General features: G+C 40.7%; 1 protein-coding gene across 1 annotated transcript; it reads left to right on the top strand.

Moving 5' to 3' along the window:
• The first annotated feature begins 13770 nt into the window (after window positions 1-13770).
• Window positions 13771-20142, top strand: LOC306877997 (uncharacterized protein). Its single transcript, XM_079430075.1, has 2 exons — window positions 13771-13893; window positions 15556-20142. The coding sequence occupies exon 2, from the start codon at window positions 15636-15638 to the stop codon at window positions 19740-19742; it is 4107 nt and encodes a 1368-aa protein (XP_079286201.1). The 5' UTR covers window positions 13771-13893; window positions 15556-15635; the 3' UTR covers window positions 19743-20142.
• The last annotated feature ends 631 nt before the right edge of the window (window positions 20143-20773 follow it).

The following is a 20773-nucleotide window of genomic DNA, read 5'->3' on the forward strand; positions in this document are numbered from 1 at the left end:
TCACTTGTGCAGCATTGGACTGATCACTACCTCATCCAGCATTGACTGCAAACTACCTCTTCGGATAGTCTGATAAAAAGACTATTCTTTTGTCACTTTAACAGACTGATAAGCTCTTCTTGCACTACACATATATCTGCAAAGTTTTGTTTTATTTAACTGGTTTGCACTCTATCTATTCTGCCATGTGCCTTATGCCACTTTATTTATCTCTTTTTTTTATTTTTCTACAATGTCCTCAGACTGATAAGCTCCTCTTGCACTGTATATATACACTCTATACATATACACATATATCTGCAGTTTTGTGTTATTTAACTGGTTTGCACTCTATCTGGCATGTGCCTTATGCCACTTTATCTATCTCTTTTTTTATTTTTCTACAATGTCCTCAGACTGATAAGCTCCTCTTGCACTTGTAGCGTCTGCTTATGATCCTTGATGGTCATTGCGGTTTTATGTCTTAGAGACCCCTTTTAACCTGTGACATTAGCTAAATAACGCCAGTGGTCCCCCCCCCCCCCACTGTCAGATGCTAAGCAGAATTGACTATCTGTTCTCTCCATCGGACTTCAAACACATTCCGAAAAGGAGCGAATGACCCCCCCTGTGCCAGGCACCAACGGCCTGACTAGACCAGTGGTCTCCACAATTTCAAATACACATCACACACACACACATAAAGACATTTGCTTTATTTAGGCTATAATTAAGCAGTTATAAATGTATCTAATATATGCATGTGTTGTATGTATATTCCCCATTATATTAACCTAGTTACAACCCTTTACTTGTATTAGTTAGACTCTAAACGCCTATATTCAGGTGTATGAATGTATCTCTGGTTTAATATATGCTAGATGTTTCTTTCTTGATATCAAAATGATCTGCTCTTCATTTCTCAAACAATGATGTACACTGTGACCTTGTGAAATGCATCATAATATTCCTACAGTACTGTGGGAAGAATTACACTGATCCAGCAGAATATGTTTAAACTGTATTTATCGGTATTTGAGCGTCTACTGTCAGTGTTTAATGTTAACTGTATGCACCAAGGGTCTGAGAGTAACGCAATTTCAATTCTCTGTATGTATGTGCCGTACATGTGGAAGAATTGACACTAAAGCAGACTTGACTTGACTTGACTTGACTTGATTCTATTGTACGGAAAGTGAAAATAGAGACACCAGCCACCATAGTCCAATGTTTACTGGGAGCCAGAGCGCCTGACATCTTGGCAAATTTAAAAGTGCTGTCTAATGCTAAACATAAATTCAGTAAGATTGTTATTCACGTCGGCGCTAATGATGTTCGACTTCACCAGTCGGAGATCACTAAATATAATGTTAAAGAGGTGTGTGAACTTGCATGTACGATGTCAGACACTGTAATATGCTCTGGTCTGCTCCCTTCTTATCGGGGTGATGAGATACATAGCAGACTGTCGTCACTCAATGGCTGGATGTCTTAGTGGTGCCCGCAGAATAGCATAGTTTCATAGACAATTGGAAGAATTTTTGGGGCAGACCTGATCTGTTGAAAAGAGATGGTCTTCATCCCTCTTGGGGTGGTGCCGCTCTTCTCTCTAGAAATATGGCACATAGTCTTAGAGTTCGTACTTGACTAACTGGGGCCCAGGTCAGGAAGCAGACAGACTGGCTAAACCGTCCGTCTAATAGCCGCCTTACGTCACAGAAGTCAGTTAATTCTCAGCATGTAGAGACTCCTTCACCTAGATATCGCACTATAGAGACTGTGTCTGTTCTCCGGACTAGAAATTACAGAAAACATCCAAACCAAAGTAAGAGTAACAATTTAATTGATGTTCAACAAATAAAATCAGATATAAAGTAAAGTAAAGTCGTGACATATTGTCAAGTATGGTGACCCATACTCGAAATTGGTGCTCTGCGTTTAACCCATCCAAGTGCACACACAGCAGTGAGTAGTGAACAAATGCACACGCACACACACGCACGCACGCACGCACACACACACACGGAGCAGTGGGCAGCCATGCTGCGGCGCCCGGGGAGCAATTGGCGGTTCGGTGCTTTGCTCAAGGGCACCTCAGTCGTGGTATTGAGGGTGGAGAGAGCGCTGTACATTCACTCCCCCCACCTACAATCCCTGCCGGCCGGGGACTTGAACCCGCAACCTTTCGATTACGAGTCCGACTCTCTAACCATTAGGCCACGACTTCCCCAAATGCGTGGAGTGGACGGAGCAAGCCCCGGCTCCAGCTCTGTGATCCAAAAATCAATTTAATATGCAGTCCCCGGGTAGGGGACGTATCAGATATTAAACTAATAAGAACAGATACTACACTTGATCTTAGCCAAAAGGCCGAGAAGCGATGCCGCTATGACGCAGCGGGGAGGAGGCCGGAGACGGCCACGCCCATCCCGGCTGCGGTAAGTCACGGAGGCCTGAAACCTTATATAATACAGATAAACAAATTCTAAAGCTTGGCTTATTGAATATTAGATCCCTTTCTACAAAAGCACTTTTTGTTAATGATATAATAAATAGACCATAAACTAGATGTGCTTTGTTTGACAGAAACCTGGCTAAAACAGGATGATTACATTACTTTAAACGAGTCTATCCCCCAAGATTACAGTTACAAACATGAACCACATCCAAAAGGTAAAGGGGTGTTACATGTTGGGTTTTTTGTGACTGTTCCATGTCGGGTTTTCTGTTTTCCCCTGTGTCCTAGTTCAGTTTAATTAGTCATTGTGTACACCTGTCCTTCCCAATTATCTGCCCCTTTATAAGTTCCTGTCTTTGTTAGTCTCACCGTCGGTTATTGTTTCTGTTATGATGTGTGTGCACTCCTGTGTCTGTATCTGCTCCTGGATCTCTGATTAAAAGAGAAGTTAATTGTTTATCCTCGTCGTGCGCTCCTTACTCCGCACAGCACCGTAACATAATAACCGACCAAAACAGCAAGTTTGCGGCGTTTTTCCCCCGTTTTATTTTCCCGGTTTTTGCCAAGTTTTTTATTTTTTTATTATGGATCCCGCTGCCCTCGTCATCCTGCTGGAGCAGGGGGACCGCTCTCTCGAGGACCACACCGAGGATTTTTTGGTCCTGGCCAACTTAACACACTTCCCGGACTACTGCCTCTGCACGTTCTACAAAGCTGGACTTAACATCACCACACGGCGGCAGTTGTCCGGGGACGGCCCTCGAGAGAGCCTCGCCGCCTTTATCGAGTGGGTGCTGGTGTCTTGCAAATCGCAACTCACCGTGGACCTCGCAGAGAATGACACCAGCCCCACTCGGGACCCAGCGCCCAGTCCACTACCACCCCGCAGCGCGGAGCTGCCCGAGCCCACCGCAGACGGAGAGCCAGAGCCTGCCGCGGTCGTTGAGCCATCGCCATCAGGAGCGACAGAGCTGCCGATCGTCCCGGAGCCCGAGCCCCAAACGTCTGACCAGGTGCGAGAGCTGGCAGTGCATCCGACGGTGGAGAAAGCTGTGGAGATCGCGGGGGCGATGGAACGCCCCGCCCACGGCGCCACCGCTGAGGGTGAGCATGAACTGGACCTGGGAAACCTCATTAACTTTCACACTGACACAATCATCCTGAAGCCAGCTCCTGTATTGAACTTCTGGGAAATTATCCCACCCGACCTCCCTCTCCCACCGCCTCTCATTGATCTGGTTCCTACTCCAACACCCTCATCACTGGAGTTCGTCAGCCCCTCTGCTCACCCTCAGCTCACCATCTGTGGCGTGGGCTCGCCGCTGGTCTGCCGATCTCCAGCTCTGTTGGCGTTGAGTCTGGAGGATCCCTCGTCTCCGCCCTCAGCCTCCGAGACCCAGACTCCGCCTCAGTCCGGCGACCCTGCGGCTCCACCATGCCTTCAAGCTCCCTCGGCTCCACCGGATCCCGTCTGTCCACCAGCTCCACCGGGCTCCCTCGTCCTTCCGGCTCCGCATTGGTCAGTCGTCCCCCTACCTGCACCTCAGGACTACTCTCCTTGGGCTGCGCCCCGTCCCTTCGTCCCTCCGGCTCCGTTGGGCTCCTCCTTCCCTCCTGCTTCACCTATGTCCTCTGTCGCTCCGGCTCCGCCGCGGCCATCCGGATCTCCGCCTGCGCCGAGGTCGCCGAAGACATCTGCTCCGCCTTGGACCTCCGGATCTTCGGCGTCACCCTGGCTCTTCGGCTCTCTGTCTCCACCTCGGGCTCCACCACCACCTGCTCCGCCGCCGTTGGTCGGCCCCATGGAGTCGGCGGTCCCTCCTCCACCATGGCTCCTCCCTCCGTCGGCTCCCCCGTGGGCCACCATCTGGACTGTGGCCTGGGTCGTCATCTGGCTCCTCCTGTTCCTGGCTCCCCCTTGGCTCCTCCCACCCTCCACTCCCCCATGGACTTATTGTTTGGACTCTCCTATGTTTATTCCCTGCCACCCTCCGGTTCCACATCCTCCTCCAGATCCCCCACCCGCCCTCCTCAGTTGTTACGTTACGGCGTGAGGCCACGCCTTGCCGGGAGGGGGCGATATGTTACATGTTGGGTTTTTTGTGACTGTTCCATGTCGGGTTTTCTGTTTTCCCCTGTGTCCTAGTTCAGTTTAATTAGTCATTGTGTACACCTGTCCTTCCCAATTATCTGCCCCTTTATAAGTTCCTGTCTTTGTTAGTCTCACCGTCGGTTATTGTTTCTGTTATGATGTGTGTGCACTCCTGTGTCTGTATCTGCTCCTGGATCTCTGATTAAAAGAGAAGTTAATTGTTTATCCTCGTCGTGCGCTCCTTACTCCGCACAGCACCGTAACAAGGGGGAGGTGTTGCCACAATTTATAGCAATATTTTCAGTATTTCTCAGAGGTCGGGTTTCAAGTATAATTCGTTCGAAGTAATGGTGCTTCATATACCGTTACCCAAAGAAACAAGTCTTAATGATAAATCCCCTGCGATGTTTGTACTGGCTACTGTATACAGGCCACCAGGGCACCATACAAACTTTATTAAAGAATTTGCTGATTTTCTATATGAGGTAGTGCTGGCTGCAGATAAAGTCCTAATTGATGGTGATTTTAATATCCATGTTGATATTGAAAGAGATTCGTTGGGATCAGCATTTATAGACATTCTAAACTCCATTGGTGTTAATCATCATGTTTCAGGACCTACTCATTGTCGAAATCATACTCTAGATTTAATACTATCATATGGTTTTGATGTCAGTGGCGTTGAAAGATTGCAGCAGAGCGATGATCTCTCAGATCATTATCTAGTTTTGTGTATATTCCATATAGCTAAAGCTGTAAAGCCAACTCCTTGTTACAAATATGGTAGAACCATCACTTCTACCACAAAATACTACTTTATAAATAATCTTCCTGACTTATCTCAATTCCTCAGCATATCCAAAAGATCAGAACAACTTGATGATGTAACAGAAACTATTGACTCTCACTTTTCTAGCACTTTAGATACGGTTGCTCCTTTACGCTTAAGGAAGATTAAGGAAAAGAGTCCAACACCGTGGTATAATGAGCACACTCGGGCCCTAAAGAGAGCAGCCCGGAAAATGGAGCGCAGCTGGAGAAAAACAAAATTAGAGGTATTTCGTATTGCTTGGCGGGAAAGTACCCTATCCTACAGAAAAGCCTTAAAAACTGCTAGATCTGCTTGCTTTACGTTTCTTTTAGAAGAAAACAAACACAACCCCAAGTATTTATTTAATACAGCGGCTAAATTAAGAAAAAAAATAGCATCATGAGGTGCAGACATTACCCAGCAGCACAGTAGTAATGACTTTATGAACTACTTTACTTCCAAGATCGAAACTATTAGAGATAAAATTGTAACCATGCAGCTGTCAGCCACAGTATCGCATCAGATAGTATGCTATAGATCCCCTGAGGAACAATTCCACTCATTCTCTTATATTGGAAATAAAGAATTGTATAAACTTGTTAAATCATCTGTATTTTAGACCCTGTTCCATCTAAGCTCCTAAAATAGGTTCTTCCAGAAGTAATAGATCCTCTTCTGAATATTATTAACTCATCATTGTCGTTAGGAATTGTCCCAAAAACCTTCAAACTGGCTGTTATTAAGCCTCTCATTAAAAACACACAACTTGACCCCAAAGAATTAATTAATTACAGACCGACCTCGAATCTCCCTTTTCTGTCAAAGATATTAGAAAAGGTAGTATCATCACAACTGTTCGTTCTTAGAGAAAAATTATATATGTGAGGATTTCCAGTCAAGTTTTAGACCATATCATAGTACTGAGACTGCCCTCATTAGAGTTACAAACGACCTGCTTTTATCATCTGATCGTGGTTGTATCTCTCTATCAGTGCTACTGGATCTTAGCGCCGCGTTTGACGCTATCGACCACAACATTCTTTTAAATAGACTAGAAAATTATGTTGGCATTAGAGGAAGTGCACTGGCATGGTTCAAATCGTACTTATCTGACCGCCATAAATTTGTGGCAGTAAATGAAGAGGTATCATACCAATCACAAGTGCAGTATGGAGTACCTCAAGGCTCAGTGCTTGGCCCCTTACTTTTCACGGTTTACATGTTACCCTTGGGAGATATCATTAAGAAACATGGTGTTAGCTTTCACTGTTATGCTGATGATACCCAGCTCTATATTTCTTTGCGACCTGATGAAACTTGCCAATTTGCAAAACTAACGGAATGTATAGCTGATATCAAAAACTGGGTGACTAGCAATTTCTTACTGCTAAATTCTGAAAAAACAGAGGTGTTAAATATTGGACCAAAAACTTTTGCATGTAATAACCTAGATCACTGTCTAATACTTGATGGCTGCTCTGTAAATTCTTCGTCATCAGTTAGGAACCTAGGGGTACGTTTTGATAGCAATCTTTCCTTCGAAAAACATGTTTCTAGCATTTGTAAAACTGCATTTTTCCATCTTAAAAATATATCTAAATTATGACCTATGCTCTCAATGTCAAATGCAGAAACATTAATTCATGCATTTATGACCTCGAGGCTAGATTATTGTAATGCTTTATTGGGTGGTTGCTCTGCACGTTTAATAAACAAACTCCAGCTGGTTCAAAATGCAGCAGCTAGAGTTCTTACTAGAACCAGGAAGCATGACCACATAAGCCCGTTTCTGTCAACACTGCACTGGCTCCCTATTAAACATTGTATACATTTTAAGATCTTGCTAATTACCTATAAAGCCCTGAATGGTTTGGCACCTCAGTATTTGAGTGAGCTCTTATCGCATTATAGTCCTTCACGTCCACTGCGATCTCAAAACTCTGGCCATTTGATAATACCTAGAATATCAAAATTAACTGCGGGCGGGAGATCGTTTTCCTATTTAGCGCCCAAACTCTGGAACAACCTACCTAACACTGTTCGGGAAGCAGACGCACTCTGTCAGTTTAAATCTAGATTAAAGACCCATCTCTTTAATCTGGTTTACACATAATACACTATCGCATTTCTATAATTCAAATCCGTTAAAGGATTGTTAGGCTGCATTAATTAGGTCAACCAGAACCGGGAACACTTCCCAAAACACCTGATGTACTTGTTACATTGTTAGAAGAATGGCATCTACGCTAATATTAGTCTGTTTCTTTCTTATTCCGAGGTAACCGTAGCCACCCAGATCCAGACTGTATTCAGATCAGATGGTGGATCAGCACCTAGAGATGACCTCTACAGCCAGGACACCTAGATGAGCCCCAGAGACTGATCCCCAGTGAAGACCCTGTCTCCAAGACGGCCATCAGGACAAGACCACAGGAACCAGATGAGTCCTTTGCACAATCTGATTCTGCTTTAGCCTAGATTTAAACTGCTGATTTTGTCTGGCCAGAGGAGAATGACACTATTTCGACAAGCTATTTCCCCGTCTAAATACTGTAAAGCTGATATAAAGCCACCCAGCTTTATATCAAGCAGATGTAAAGCTGTTTGACACCATTTGTATTGTTAAAAGCGCTATACAAATAATATTGACTTGACTTGACTTCCAACAGGACAGTGACTCTAAGCACACAGCAAGAGTGGCTTATGCACAACGCTGTGAATATCTTTGAGTGGCCCAGCCACAGCCTGGACTTGAACCCAATCAAATATTTCTGGAGAAACCTGAAAATGTGCTTGTGCCCGCATCCAACCTGAAAGAGCTTGAGAGGTGAAGAGGTGAGGAGACAAATGACAGATAATTGCCACATGTTGATGAGCAAAGCTTGTCGCATCAAACAAAAAAGACTTGAGGCTGTAAAGGTACTTCAGCTAAACATTTAGTTAAGGGTATGAATACTTATGAAATGTACTTATTTGAGTTTTTTATTTTTAATAAATTTACGAAGTTGTGACAATTCTGTTTTTGCTTTGTCAATATGGTGTATGGAGTGTAGATTGATGTGGGGGGGGAAAGTAATTTAAAGGAGTTTAACATAAGGCAGCACCATAACAAAATGTGAAAAAAATTAAGGGGTATGAATACTTTCTATAGGTATTGTGTGTGTATATATATATATATATTTAATTTGATTAATTTTTAACAGATCACAATTACAAGATAAATTAAAAACCTCAGTAGGGGCTGTAATTAACCGAGAGATGCTGAAATTCCTAATCCAAGGTCTCCATAATCATAACTGGTCCAAAAAGCAGCATGATCTGTAAAACATGTATCTATCTATCTATCTATCTATCTATCTATCTATCTATCTATCTATCTATCTATATATATATATATATATATATATATATATATATATATATATATATATATATATATATATATATATAAGGTCCAAAAAGCAGCATGATCTGTAAAACATTAATCAAATTATATATATATATATATATATATATATATATATAGAATTCATCAAATTATATATATATATAGAGAGAGAGAGAGAGATATGTATAGATAGATAGATAGATAGATAGATAGATAGATAGATAGATAGATAGATAGATAGATAGATAGATAGATAGATAGATAGATAGATAGATAGATAGATAGATAGATAGATAGATAGATAGATAGATTTTTTTACAGATCATGCTGCTTTTTGGACCTTTATATATATATATATATATATATATATATATATATAATATACAGTGCCCTCCATAAGTATTGGAACCGTAAAGACAAAATTGCTCTGTTGGCTGTGGAGTCAAGACATGAGACAAAACTTCAGAATGTCACATTTTATTATTAGCCGTTTCAACACATATATGTTTTACCAAATAAAAAGAACAGCACTTTATAGTTCATCCCACTCATTGATGTGAGCATAAGTATTGGGACAGTTGGACATAAGGCAGACATAAAAGATTAAAAGGTATTATTTAGTTGCAGATCCCTTGCGCACAATCACAGCAGTGAGTCTGTGACCCATAGACATCACCAGACTCTTGGTCTCATCCTTTGAAATGCTTTTCCCAGCCTTTAATGCAGCCAATTCCAATTTTTGCTTGTTTTGGGAAGTTTCTGCCTTTACTCTCCTCTTCAGCTGGTGAAATTCATGTTCAATCGTATTTAAATCTGGAGATTGACTTGGGCAATCTAAGACTTTCCATTTCTTTGCCCTTATAAATTCCTTGCCTGGACTGGCAGGGTGGGTGTTTTGAGTCATTGTCCTGATGCAATATGAAGCACTTCCCAATGAATCTGGTGGCATTTTCTTGAAAATTGGTGTTGGGGGGGGGGGGGGGGGGATGGGGGGTGGCGAGTGAAATTAGACAAACTTGGGGGGGCGCATGTCCTAAATGGTTGAAAACCCCTGACTTAGATAAAGGTTCATCTTTGTCTCATCGGTCCATAAACACAGTTCCAGAACTCTTCTGGCTCACCCTTGTGTTTTTTTGCAAACTCTAATCTTGCCTTTCTATTTTTGGTGCTGGTCAGAGGTTTGCATCTTGCTGTGTAGCATCTGTAATTGTAATCTGTGTAGCATCCAAATTGCTTGCTTTTCTCTCAAAGTCAGCTCCCTCGTCTTCATCCTGGTTTGTGTGTCATCATCGAAAGCAGAAGTAATGAATATAACTGATACGACACATTCCCTGCTTTTAATATCTGAAGAATTAATGCAACAGGACACAGCTGATCACTTAGAAAGACCTGTGAGGCAGCTGATCTAATGCTTATTCTCACATCAGATAGAGGGATCAAACTCTAAAAGTGCTGAACTTCTTAGCTGGTAAAACATCTATGTGTAGAATCACCCAATAATAAAATGTGACATTCTGTAGTTTTGTCTCATATTCATCTTTTAATCATATTTGTAAATGTCTTGACTCCACAGCCAACAGAGCAATTTTGTCTTTACTGTTCCAATACTTTTGGAGGGCACACTGTGTGTGTGTGTGTATATATATATATATATATATTATTTTTTTACAGATCATGCTGCTTTTTGGACCTTATACAGTGGGGGAAAAATTTTTTGATCCCCTGCTGATTTTGTATGTTTGCCCACTGACAAAGAAATGATCAGTCTATAATTTTAATGGTAGTTTTATTTGAACAGTGAGAGAGAATAACAACAAAAAATCCAAAAAAACGCATTTCAAAAAGGTAATAAATTGAATTGCATTTGAATGAGTCAAATAAGTATTTGTTCCTCAGTCAATCAGCAAGATTTCTAGCTCCCAGGTGTCTTTTATACAGATAAGAAGCTGAGATTAGAGAGTGCTTTAAGAGAGTGCTCCTAATCTCAGTTTGTTACCTGTATAAAAGACAACCTGTCCACAGAAGCAATCGATAAATCAGACTCCAAACTCTCCACCACGGCCAAGACCAAAGAGCTGTCCAAGGATGTCAGAGACAAGATTGTAGACCGACACAAGGCTGGAATGGGCTACAAGACCATCGCCAAGCACCTTGGCGAGAAGGTGGTGCGACAACAGTTGGTGTGATTATTCGCAAATGGAAGAAACACAAAATAACTGTCAATCTCCCTTGGTCTGGGGCTCCATGCAAGATCTCACCTCGTGGAGTTTCAATGATCATGAGAATGGTGAGGAATCAGCCCAGAACTACATCTTGTCAATGATCTCAAGCCAGCTGGGACCATAGTCACCAAGAAAAGAATTGGTAACACACTACGCCGTGAAGGACTGAAATCCTACAGCGCCCGCAATGTCCCCCTGCTCAAGAAAGCACATGTACAGGCCCGTCTGAAGTTTGCCAATGATTCAGAGGAGAACTGGGTGAAAGTGTTGTGGTCAGATGAGACCAAAATCGAGCTCTTTGGCATCAACTCAACTCGCTGTGTTTGGAGGAGGAGGAATGCTGCCTATGACCCCAAGAACACCATCCCCACCGTCAAACATGGAGGTGGAAACATTATGCTTTGGGGGTGTTTTTCTGCTAAGGGGACAGGACAACTGCAACGCATCAAAGGGACGATGGACGGAGCCATGTACCATAAGGGCCAGGGCATTAAAAATGGGTCATGGATGGGTATTCCAGCATGACAATGACCCAAAACACACGGCCAAGGCAACAAAGGAGTGGCTCAAGAAGAAGCACATCAAGGTCCTGGAGTGGCCTAGCCAGTCTCCAGACCTTAATCACTTAGAAAATCTGTGGAGGGAGCTGAAGGTTCGAGTTGCCAAACGTCAGCCTCAAAACCTTAATGATCTGGAGAGGATCTGCAAAGAGGAGTGGGACAAAATCCCTCCTGAGGTGTGTGCAAACCTGGTGGCCAACTACAAGAAACGTCTGACCTCTGTGATTGCCAACAAGAGTTTTGCCACCAAGTACTAAGTCATGTTTTGCGAAGGGGTCAAATACTTATTTGACTAATTAAAATGCAAATCAATTTATAACTTTTTTTAAATTCGTTTTTGTTGTTATTCTGTCTCTCACTGTTAAAATAAACCTACCATTAAAATTATAGACTGATAATTTCTTTGTCAGTGGGCAAATGTACAAAATCAGCAGGGGATCAAATAATTTTCCCCCACTGTGTGTGTGTGTGTATATAATAATTTGATTATCTTGTAATTGTGAATCTATAGCAGCTATATCTACAGGTCAAGAGCTGTCAGTATATGCCTCTTAAGACAGGCTCAAGATTCAGAGTGTGTAGTGAATTTGGCCTTGGTATTTACAGTATTCATTAAAAGTAAAACCTCTGTGACCATACTTTAGTTTTGCCTTTAATTATTTTTTTTATTATTGGATTGATTTAAGGAAATTTTACATATAGTTCCTTCAATAATCATCTTCTAAATTGTCAACTGACCAGATATATCTTGAGTTGACGATTTGTCATTGTATGTTTAAATTAATAATATAAAGGTATTTCCAACACAAAGGTAGCTAAATCATGTTTTGTTGACCTCTACAAAATAAAATTATAGATAATTATATAGATAATTGCTAAATATATATATTTTTTTACAATTTTCTAGTAAACCATATAGCTAATAAAGAAATGTGTTTATTGAACTACGACATAATCATCAGTAGTTATTATGGTGAAATCAAATATAACATGGTTGCTCTGTTTTAGAACTAAGTAGCTGGCTTCTTGGTTGAAGGAGTAGTTCATCCCTGCTGAACAGCAGCAACCTCTTCAATGTTTTTATTAAAATATAACTCAAATATATGGAAAAGTGTAAACTGAATCAGAAATGTGTCCAAACATTGACTATAATTGCAGACATTTAACCATCCATATTTTCTAGGCCTATAGCCTATATTCAGTATTTGGTGTAGGCCCATCTACTATATGGTTATGTTTTCTTATTTTTCATATTCATTCATACAGTATATTCATTATGACATATTCTTGGTTTTATTACATTACATTCATATTAATGTATTACTCATACTCATTGTATTATGCATTTATATTCATAATTCCAGTTGTATTCATATTTCATTGACGTAGTATTTTACCTTCATTTGACAAATAAAGGTGCACCCTGTTATGTTCCATTTATGTTGGACAGGATGTTGGAAACTCATTCTTTATGCATAATGTTTTTTTTTATATATATGCACGGATGTTGCTCGGTTTGTCTTTAATTTTCTTGGTATTAAACACTTCCTTCTAAGTTGATATGATATTTAGCCCAGTGATATTTAAAAGATTTGCAGAGCTTGCTGTTTCTGCTCAACCTCCTCGACAAGTCAAGTTGACCTTGCTCTGACATTATCTAAATAAGGGGGAGGGAAAGGAAAATAGTAGGTAAATATTTTTAACATTTTGCTGATCAGACGAGAACATTTTTGATCAGATGAGAATATTCTATGACCTATGAAGACGTAGGTATCTAAGCCTATATAATGCTCCTTCAATTGGCATGCTTAATCTTTCCTTCTCTTTGCATGCTCTGAAGCTCTTCATCTCTCAGCTCTTGAATATTAATACTCAGATCAGATTACTCAGATTGTTAGACTTTTATCTTAGTTTTAGCAGAATATGTTCAGCTTGAATATTGTATCCAGTTTTAATCTTTCTTTAATTTCCATATTTTAACACTTAATCATCTGTAATCAGTATCACTTATACTTATGATAATTGATTTTTAATAAACTACACTTTTACGGAAAGACTTCGTCTGCCTGGATCTCTTCTCAGTGCATCAGTATTTTTGGTGTTTCTCGAGTAATCCAAGATGTATTAAACCTACCTATTATTAGTAATATTTGCATTTAATAAGATAAGTGTAGTGTTCACCGGTCCCTCACACCAGTTGATGGCGGTGTACCTTACATGTGGGGAACGGGAGTGAGCGCTCAGAGATACTGCCCTCTATAGAGAACAGCGGGAATTACGTCTCTACAGAAACTGGTGCAAAATACATACCGCGTTTTCGGATTGAAAATAAATCACTTCTTTCATTAAAATCATGCAAGTTTACAAATCGTACTTTCCCAAGGTGAGTGCAAGCTAGTAACTGTTTGAGGAATTTCTTATGGTTCGTTTTATTTCGTGCATATAGCCCAGCTGCTGTTTTTGTCATTCAATTCCCTTGTGCAGCACGCGAATGACATGTTCCGCATGCTCTGCATCGCCCAAGATGTTGCTATAAAGCGCGTTTGATTTTGTAAAGAGGTGTAATTCAACGTTGAGATGTTGCAAGCTAGTTGTATGTTTATATATGTTTATTTCAGAAGAGCGTGCTAAATCTGCTGCATCGCTTGTTATTAGCATGTGTTCGATTATATTCACACTCATTTTATAATTTCGACTAAAACTAAATCGACGAGTAGTCTGCAGATTACCCTTGTGTTGGGTTTAATTGTTGTGAAACAGCGTTTATTTCAAAATTTGAGTTTAGTTCCACGGTAAGTGGCCAGGCCTATCAAAATTGAAGCATGAGCAGGCTTGCCCATTTTTCTGCCTCTCTATTGTTGCTACATTTGGAACCTTGGTTGTGTATGATGAATACTTGAACACTTTACTTCAAAACGAAAGCGGTGCAGCAATTTTGTTTGAACTAGTTGAGTTTTCTAAGGAGAAATGAGCTTTCTCATTTAAATATGCGTGAAGTCCCTGACAGTTGTGAGAGGTTGCATGCGATACGTGATTTGAAGAGAGATCCGCTCTTTTACCAAGTATATAGGCTAGTTAAAATCACAGTGCCAAGTTTTTAGAAATGTTATCTTTGTATTCATGATGGTTTTACACAAAGGAAAAAGCACTAAAAATACATATTATATTCCCCTTATCTCAGGGATATCAAGAAATGTTCAGTATTTAAACAACATAACACAAGTTATGTGTTATTGTTTAAATAATAATTATAATAATTACGTAAAAACTCATATTGTTATTGTATTGAATATTGTGTTTTACTGTATACATTATATTTCAATTTCATGCATCCTGGAAAACAGAATGAAGAGTTTTTTTTAATTTTTTTTTATGTTAGTTAAATTTTTTTTTATTTCATTCGAAATGTGACCAAATATAAAATGACTCTGTACAAAGGTAATTCCATTTTTAGGACTGCATTATAGAATTGTCTTGTTTCGAAACATCGCTGAACTTGCTGCAGGCAGTGTTAATTAATTACTTGAAAAAGTAAAGTAATGGATTACTCCTTAATTTTTTTTGTAATTTAATTACAATTACTTCTGATGTAATTGCATTAAATACTGTATACATTATTGAACAATTCTATGTAAAATAATGGATTGACCATCAAAATTTTAATGTTAAAATGTATGTTTATAACATAACTTTCTCCTATTAAATACTTTGGTTAGTTCATGAATAATTAATAAAATTTTATATTATTTATTTGAAAGAATTAAAAGAGCAGTTTCATGTCTGTCCTTCTATTGTGTTGGTCGAGGCTGATATGGGATTTAAAACATAATTAGTAATAAGTAATGCAATGCTTTTTAAAGAAAGTAATTAGTACAGTAATCTAATTACACTGTTAATTACTTTTTATTGTAACTAACCTGGGAATGCTCACAGGGCCCTAAACATTACAGCATATGTAAATACAACATTTCATGATTTATTTCTGAAGTGAAAACATTTAAATTCATGCTATGCCACTAATGTTGTTTGTCTGCTTTCTTTTTAGGAGATATTAAACAATAACAAAGACGTTGGTATCACTTCTTAAATTTAACATTGGCAGAGGAATCATCTGGCACCTACAAAATGCATGGACTTCAAGAAACAAGGTCTACTGGAAGTCCTAAAACATACAGCTGTGTGGCATGCTCAGCTACTTTTCATAATTTGGCATCACTCCTGGTGCACCAAGCGTCTCATGCAAGTGAAATCTCTCAACAGCCAGAATCAACACTACCTACTTGTGTCAGCTGTGGAAGCTTATTTGCAAGCAAAGATCTCCTTGAAAAACACCACTGTGTAATGTTGCCCACTCCAGAACCTCCAGTCCACACCTACATATGTGACCGTGGCGAGGAGTTTAGTGGACTTACAGCTCTTGAAGACCACAAAAAACAACATGGGTCAGAATTTGGAGAGTATTCAGATTTGAAGGGTATTCCAGTTGTGCCAGATAGCAAAACAGACTCCAGCTGTGCTGTCTCAGACCAAGTTTTTCACAGTCTTTCACCATCCTATACCAATGAAAAACCTCTTGCACAAAGTCCCCCTCCTACTTCAATCACTGACATCAAGGAGAACGAATCTGCAGATGTGGACAGCAATGAATCTGCAGACATGGACAGCAACAAACCTGCAGATGTGGACAGCAATGAATCTGCAGACACGGACCGCAACAAACCTGCAGATGTGGACAGCAATGAATCTGCAGACATGGACAGCAACAAACCTGCAGATGTGGACAGCAATGAATCTGCAGACGTGGACAGCAACAAACCTGCAGATGTGGATAGCAATGAATCTGCAGACGTGGACAGCAACAAACCTGCAGATGTGGACAGCAATGAATCTGCAGACGTGGACAGCAATGAATCTGCAGACGTGGACAGCAATGAATCTGCAGACGTGGACGGCAATGAATCTGCAGACATGGACGGCAATGAATCTGCAGACGTGGACGGCAACAAACCTGCAGACGTGGACAGCAACAAACCTGCAGACGTGGACCGCAACGAATCTGCAGACGTGGACAGCAATGAATCTGCAGACGTGGACAGCAATGAATCTGCAGACGTGGACAGCAAGGAATCTGCAGACGTGGACAGCAAGGAATCTGCAGACGTGGACAGCAACATCTTGAAGCCATCTGAACCACACCCTGTGACCGAAGAGCAAGTGCAGTTACCTGAGCAAGACAGTGATGCTTTAACAACCTCCAACGTGGTAAACCATTCTGTGCAAGACAATGAGAAATCACCAGAATCTGGTGAAGATTCAGCTGCATTTAATAAGAAATCAATCCTGAAGATGCTAGCATCTGCTTACACGAGTCATGGACAACCCGTCCAGATGAAACAGAGGAACTTACCCCCCAGAAAAGCTTCACCGAGAGCACCAGTGCAACCTGCGATCACCATGACAATGCCAAAACCCAAGCCACTGGAGAATCAATCAAAGATAAAAAAAGAAAACACAGTGGTCGGTGTGAAAACTGCAAAGATGTTGCCTAAGAAGAGCAAGATTATATCTGTGACACAAACTCTCTGTCCTGTAGTGGTTCTTGAGACTCGTCAAAAGCTTTTTGGCCGGGACAATGTGGAAGGAAGACATCAGTGCAGACTCTGCCGTAGGGTTTTCCAAGACTTAGACACCTTGATAATGCATCATGCCCTGCATAAAAAAGAAAGAGTTAAATTTTGTCTTTGTTGTCAACAATTTGTGATAACCGTAATCTCCGTCCCAGAAAGCCATGTCTGCTTTGATGGATTTTCTAGAAACCATCAACCTTTGATGGGAAAAATGTCTCTGAAACCAGTCAGCCCTACAGCTCAACTGGCAGAAAAAATGTTCTACTGTTCTTTATGCAAGCGTGGCTACACACGCATGCGCAGCCTCAAAAAGCATAACTGTCCATGTAAAGCTTCTCTGAAATCCCCGACCACTGTAGGCACCAGCGGTAATGTCAAACTTCAAAACTTGGAGTGCAATAGAGCTGTCCAAAACTCGAAAACAAGTCAAATGTCAACACAGCATATAAATATTGGCGTAGGCACAGAGCCGATAAAAATTGAGGAACAGAACACAGAACTTCCTATCGGCAAGAAAGATCAGACTGGGCTGAAGATGCAGTTGAAGGACCAGCTAAATCCCCCAAAAACCCTTGAGTCCGTCTTTGCCAGTGTTTCTAACTCCAAACCAACTGAATCAACTAAAAACTCTGTTGAAGTACCAGCCAACATAGTTGAAGTAAAACAAGAGGAAAGAGATAAATTGGTTGAAAAGCAGTGGACCATGCCTTTGGATGATGCTGAAATTGATGTACTAATAGATGTGGATCAAAGCGACTCGGATGAGGACGATTTGACAGATGTGGTTAGAGACGACTGTGATGAAGATGAGGATGTTGTCATTGTAGAGCCTCATGAGGACAAGGAAATTAATTCAGCAGTACCTAGTAATAGCTTTCAGGTGCATGTGACTAACAAAGGCCTGAAGAGGTTTGTTTGCAACGGGTGCCAGAGAAGCTATTCCCGCCTGTTTACTCTAAAGGAGCACTTGAAGATTTGTGAGGCAGGAAATTTAAATCAGCAAAATGTTACATCATCTAATACAGCTGGGCCGATTAAAAGGTTTCCATGTCCTCAGTGTGGTAAGTTCTTTAGCCGCAAAGACAATATGAATATGCATCGAAGGAAGTGCCATCCTGCAACAAACACTGATTCAGTAGTAAGTAACAGAACCATGGAGCCTAAGACACCTGCAGCTCAGGAAAACTTATTCATCCTGTCACCCTCTACAGAAAACCAAGCAGTCCGACAAGAAAACACTCAGAATACTAGCAGTAACAGAAACTGGGGGATCATGTCACTTCCATCTGTGCTCCCAAGAAGAGTGACGTGCGAATGCGGAGCCTCGTTCACTTGTCCTCGACTTCTCTTCGAACACCTGCAACAACATGCGCAGGAGTCCTACATTTGTCCACACTGTGGTGAGAACCTGCAGTCGTGGATGGATTTTGAGGCACATCAGCAGTTGCACCTATCTCAAAGCTCTGCCCAGCAACAACCTCCTTCATTTTCCCAAGCGCTACCATCACGCGCTCTGACTCAGCCGCAACAGTCTCCAGCTTTTTCTGAGCATAAAATAAAAGCCCAATCGCCTGGACTCTTGGCACCTCAACATTTGAACAACAGGCCATTTCCTGAGGCACTGACTTGCCATAAATGCAAAAAGAACTTCAGTCTCCGCAGTTCCTTGTTAAGACACATACGGTTACGTTGTACTAGCGATACTGCAGGTCAGAAGAACCACACCTGCTCTCGTTGTGGTACAACATTCCAAAGCACATTAATGCTTAAAGTTCACATTCAAAGCAATACCTGTAAACCCGCATTTAAACCAATTCGGTGCCCGGTGTGTGTGCGTTGGTTCAGTTGTCTAGATGGGCTCAAGAGACACCTGGTCTCACACAGCAGGCAGTCTGTCTTAACATGTCAGATTTGTGGCCAGAACTGTCCAACCCCTCAGGCACTCGAGGAGCACAAAATAAATGTCCATCAACTCAACAGCGGAATGAGCCCAGCGAAGGATGCACAAGAACAGTTGCGTCAAGCAGGTGCACAAACCAGTCCACCTACTCCTTTTCAATGCCACATATGTCTTCGCTACTATCCAAAGCTTCAGTCCCTGAAGGATCACTTGAGGAAAGTTCATCGGCCTAAACAGCCGAAACAAACTAATCGAAGTACCGTAGAACCGGTCCGTTCTGGACCGTTTCAATGTCAGATATGTGACCGCTCCTATCCTAACATAAAATCTTTGAAAAACCACCGAAGAAGAGTGCATCATATTGTGGGTGTTGTGTTTCTGCCATCAAAGGGAACTGAGCAAAACATCACTCCCAATCAGTTTCAGTGTCAGATTTGCCCATACAGCTATCCAGATGAACAGTCCCTCCGAAACCACAGAAGGAAGGACCATCATATAGTGGAAGGCCATGAGCTGTCGAGGGGAGTCACTCAACACAATCTATATAAGTGTCAGATTTGCCAGCGCAGCTATCCTGACGCAGTGTCCCTCAGAAATCATAGGAGGAGAGTTCATCGCATATTAGGGCCAGTGCCTGAAACACCACCACCAACAAATAATGACACAGAAGATGCTCTAGAGCAGAAACCGATACCTTTCCTGTGAACAGTGTTCTTGCATTCATAAAAGGTGGATCTGCTGCTTGACTTTATTGCAGTATATGCAATCAAAATGATGAAAAAGAAGTCATAAGGCAGCACCTGTTGAGTACATTATACCATTTAGTAGTAAAAAAAAACAATTTTGAATAGTTAGCTTCATATCTGATCAGTAGTGTAACAGGTTTTTATGTCTTGTTAATACATTGTTCAGCTTCCTCTGTATTTCATTGATGTTGCCTTAGTTTAATTCATCTATTGAATACAGATTTTGGCAACTGCACTGTATAAATGTAAAATAGAACAGTTGATGGCTGTTTTTAAGGTAGCTAATGTGTATTAGTGTACTGTGAATACATTTTGATGTAAACATGTTCTAAGTTGCATCAATAAACACAATAGTAACACCTTTCTAAGTCTCCAATAAACCAATAACAGGTGTGGTCATGCACACGTGTTCATTTAAGATTAAACTCTGAGGGTTTTATACTGTGCTAAATACTGCTAGTAATAGTGAAACTTGCTGGACACATCTAAATGATAAAGATTGGTTTGGTGAGCTGATTAAGTAGTGAATATGATGGAGGACTGAACAAATAAATATATGAGCTACTTTAGGCAGTGCTCAGTCAACAATGTTAAATTTGCATCTGATACAAACCCTCAGGAGGGACATAAAAATATCAGAATTGTCTTTTAATTGTCATGTGGTAGGAGTTCTTTAGTACTTGTGTAAAAATGATTTTGCCAACACTTTACAAGTTTGTGCATGTTAAATTTAGTCTACACAATAGCAAACATGAAAAACAAATGTTTTTACATTTTGCGAGGATACAATGAATTCTATATATACTAGTACATTTTTACCATACAAAGAAGTAAATTAATATCAGTTCGTAATCTGTATTAGGAACAATTAACATTGATCAATAGTAGGCTATATTTATAATTTTACATTAACTTTGATACGTTATGTAAATATTCCTAATTGTTTGTGATGCCTATTATCAATCAACATGATATTAATTTCTGTGTAAA

This window comes from Barbus barbus (assembly GCF_936440315.1).
Source record: "Barbus barbus genome assembly, chromosome: 12".
Lineage (NCBI taxonomy): Eukaryota > Metazoa > Chordata > Actinopteri > Cypriniformes > Cyprinidae > Barbus > Barbus barbus.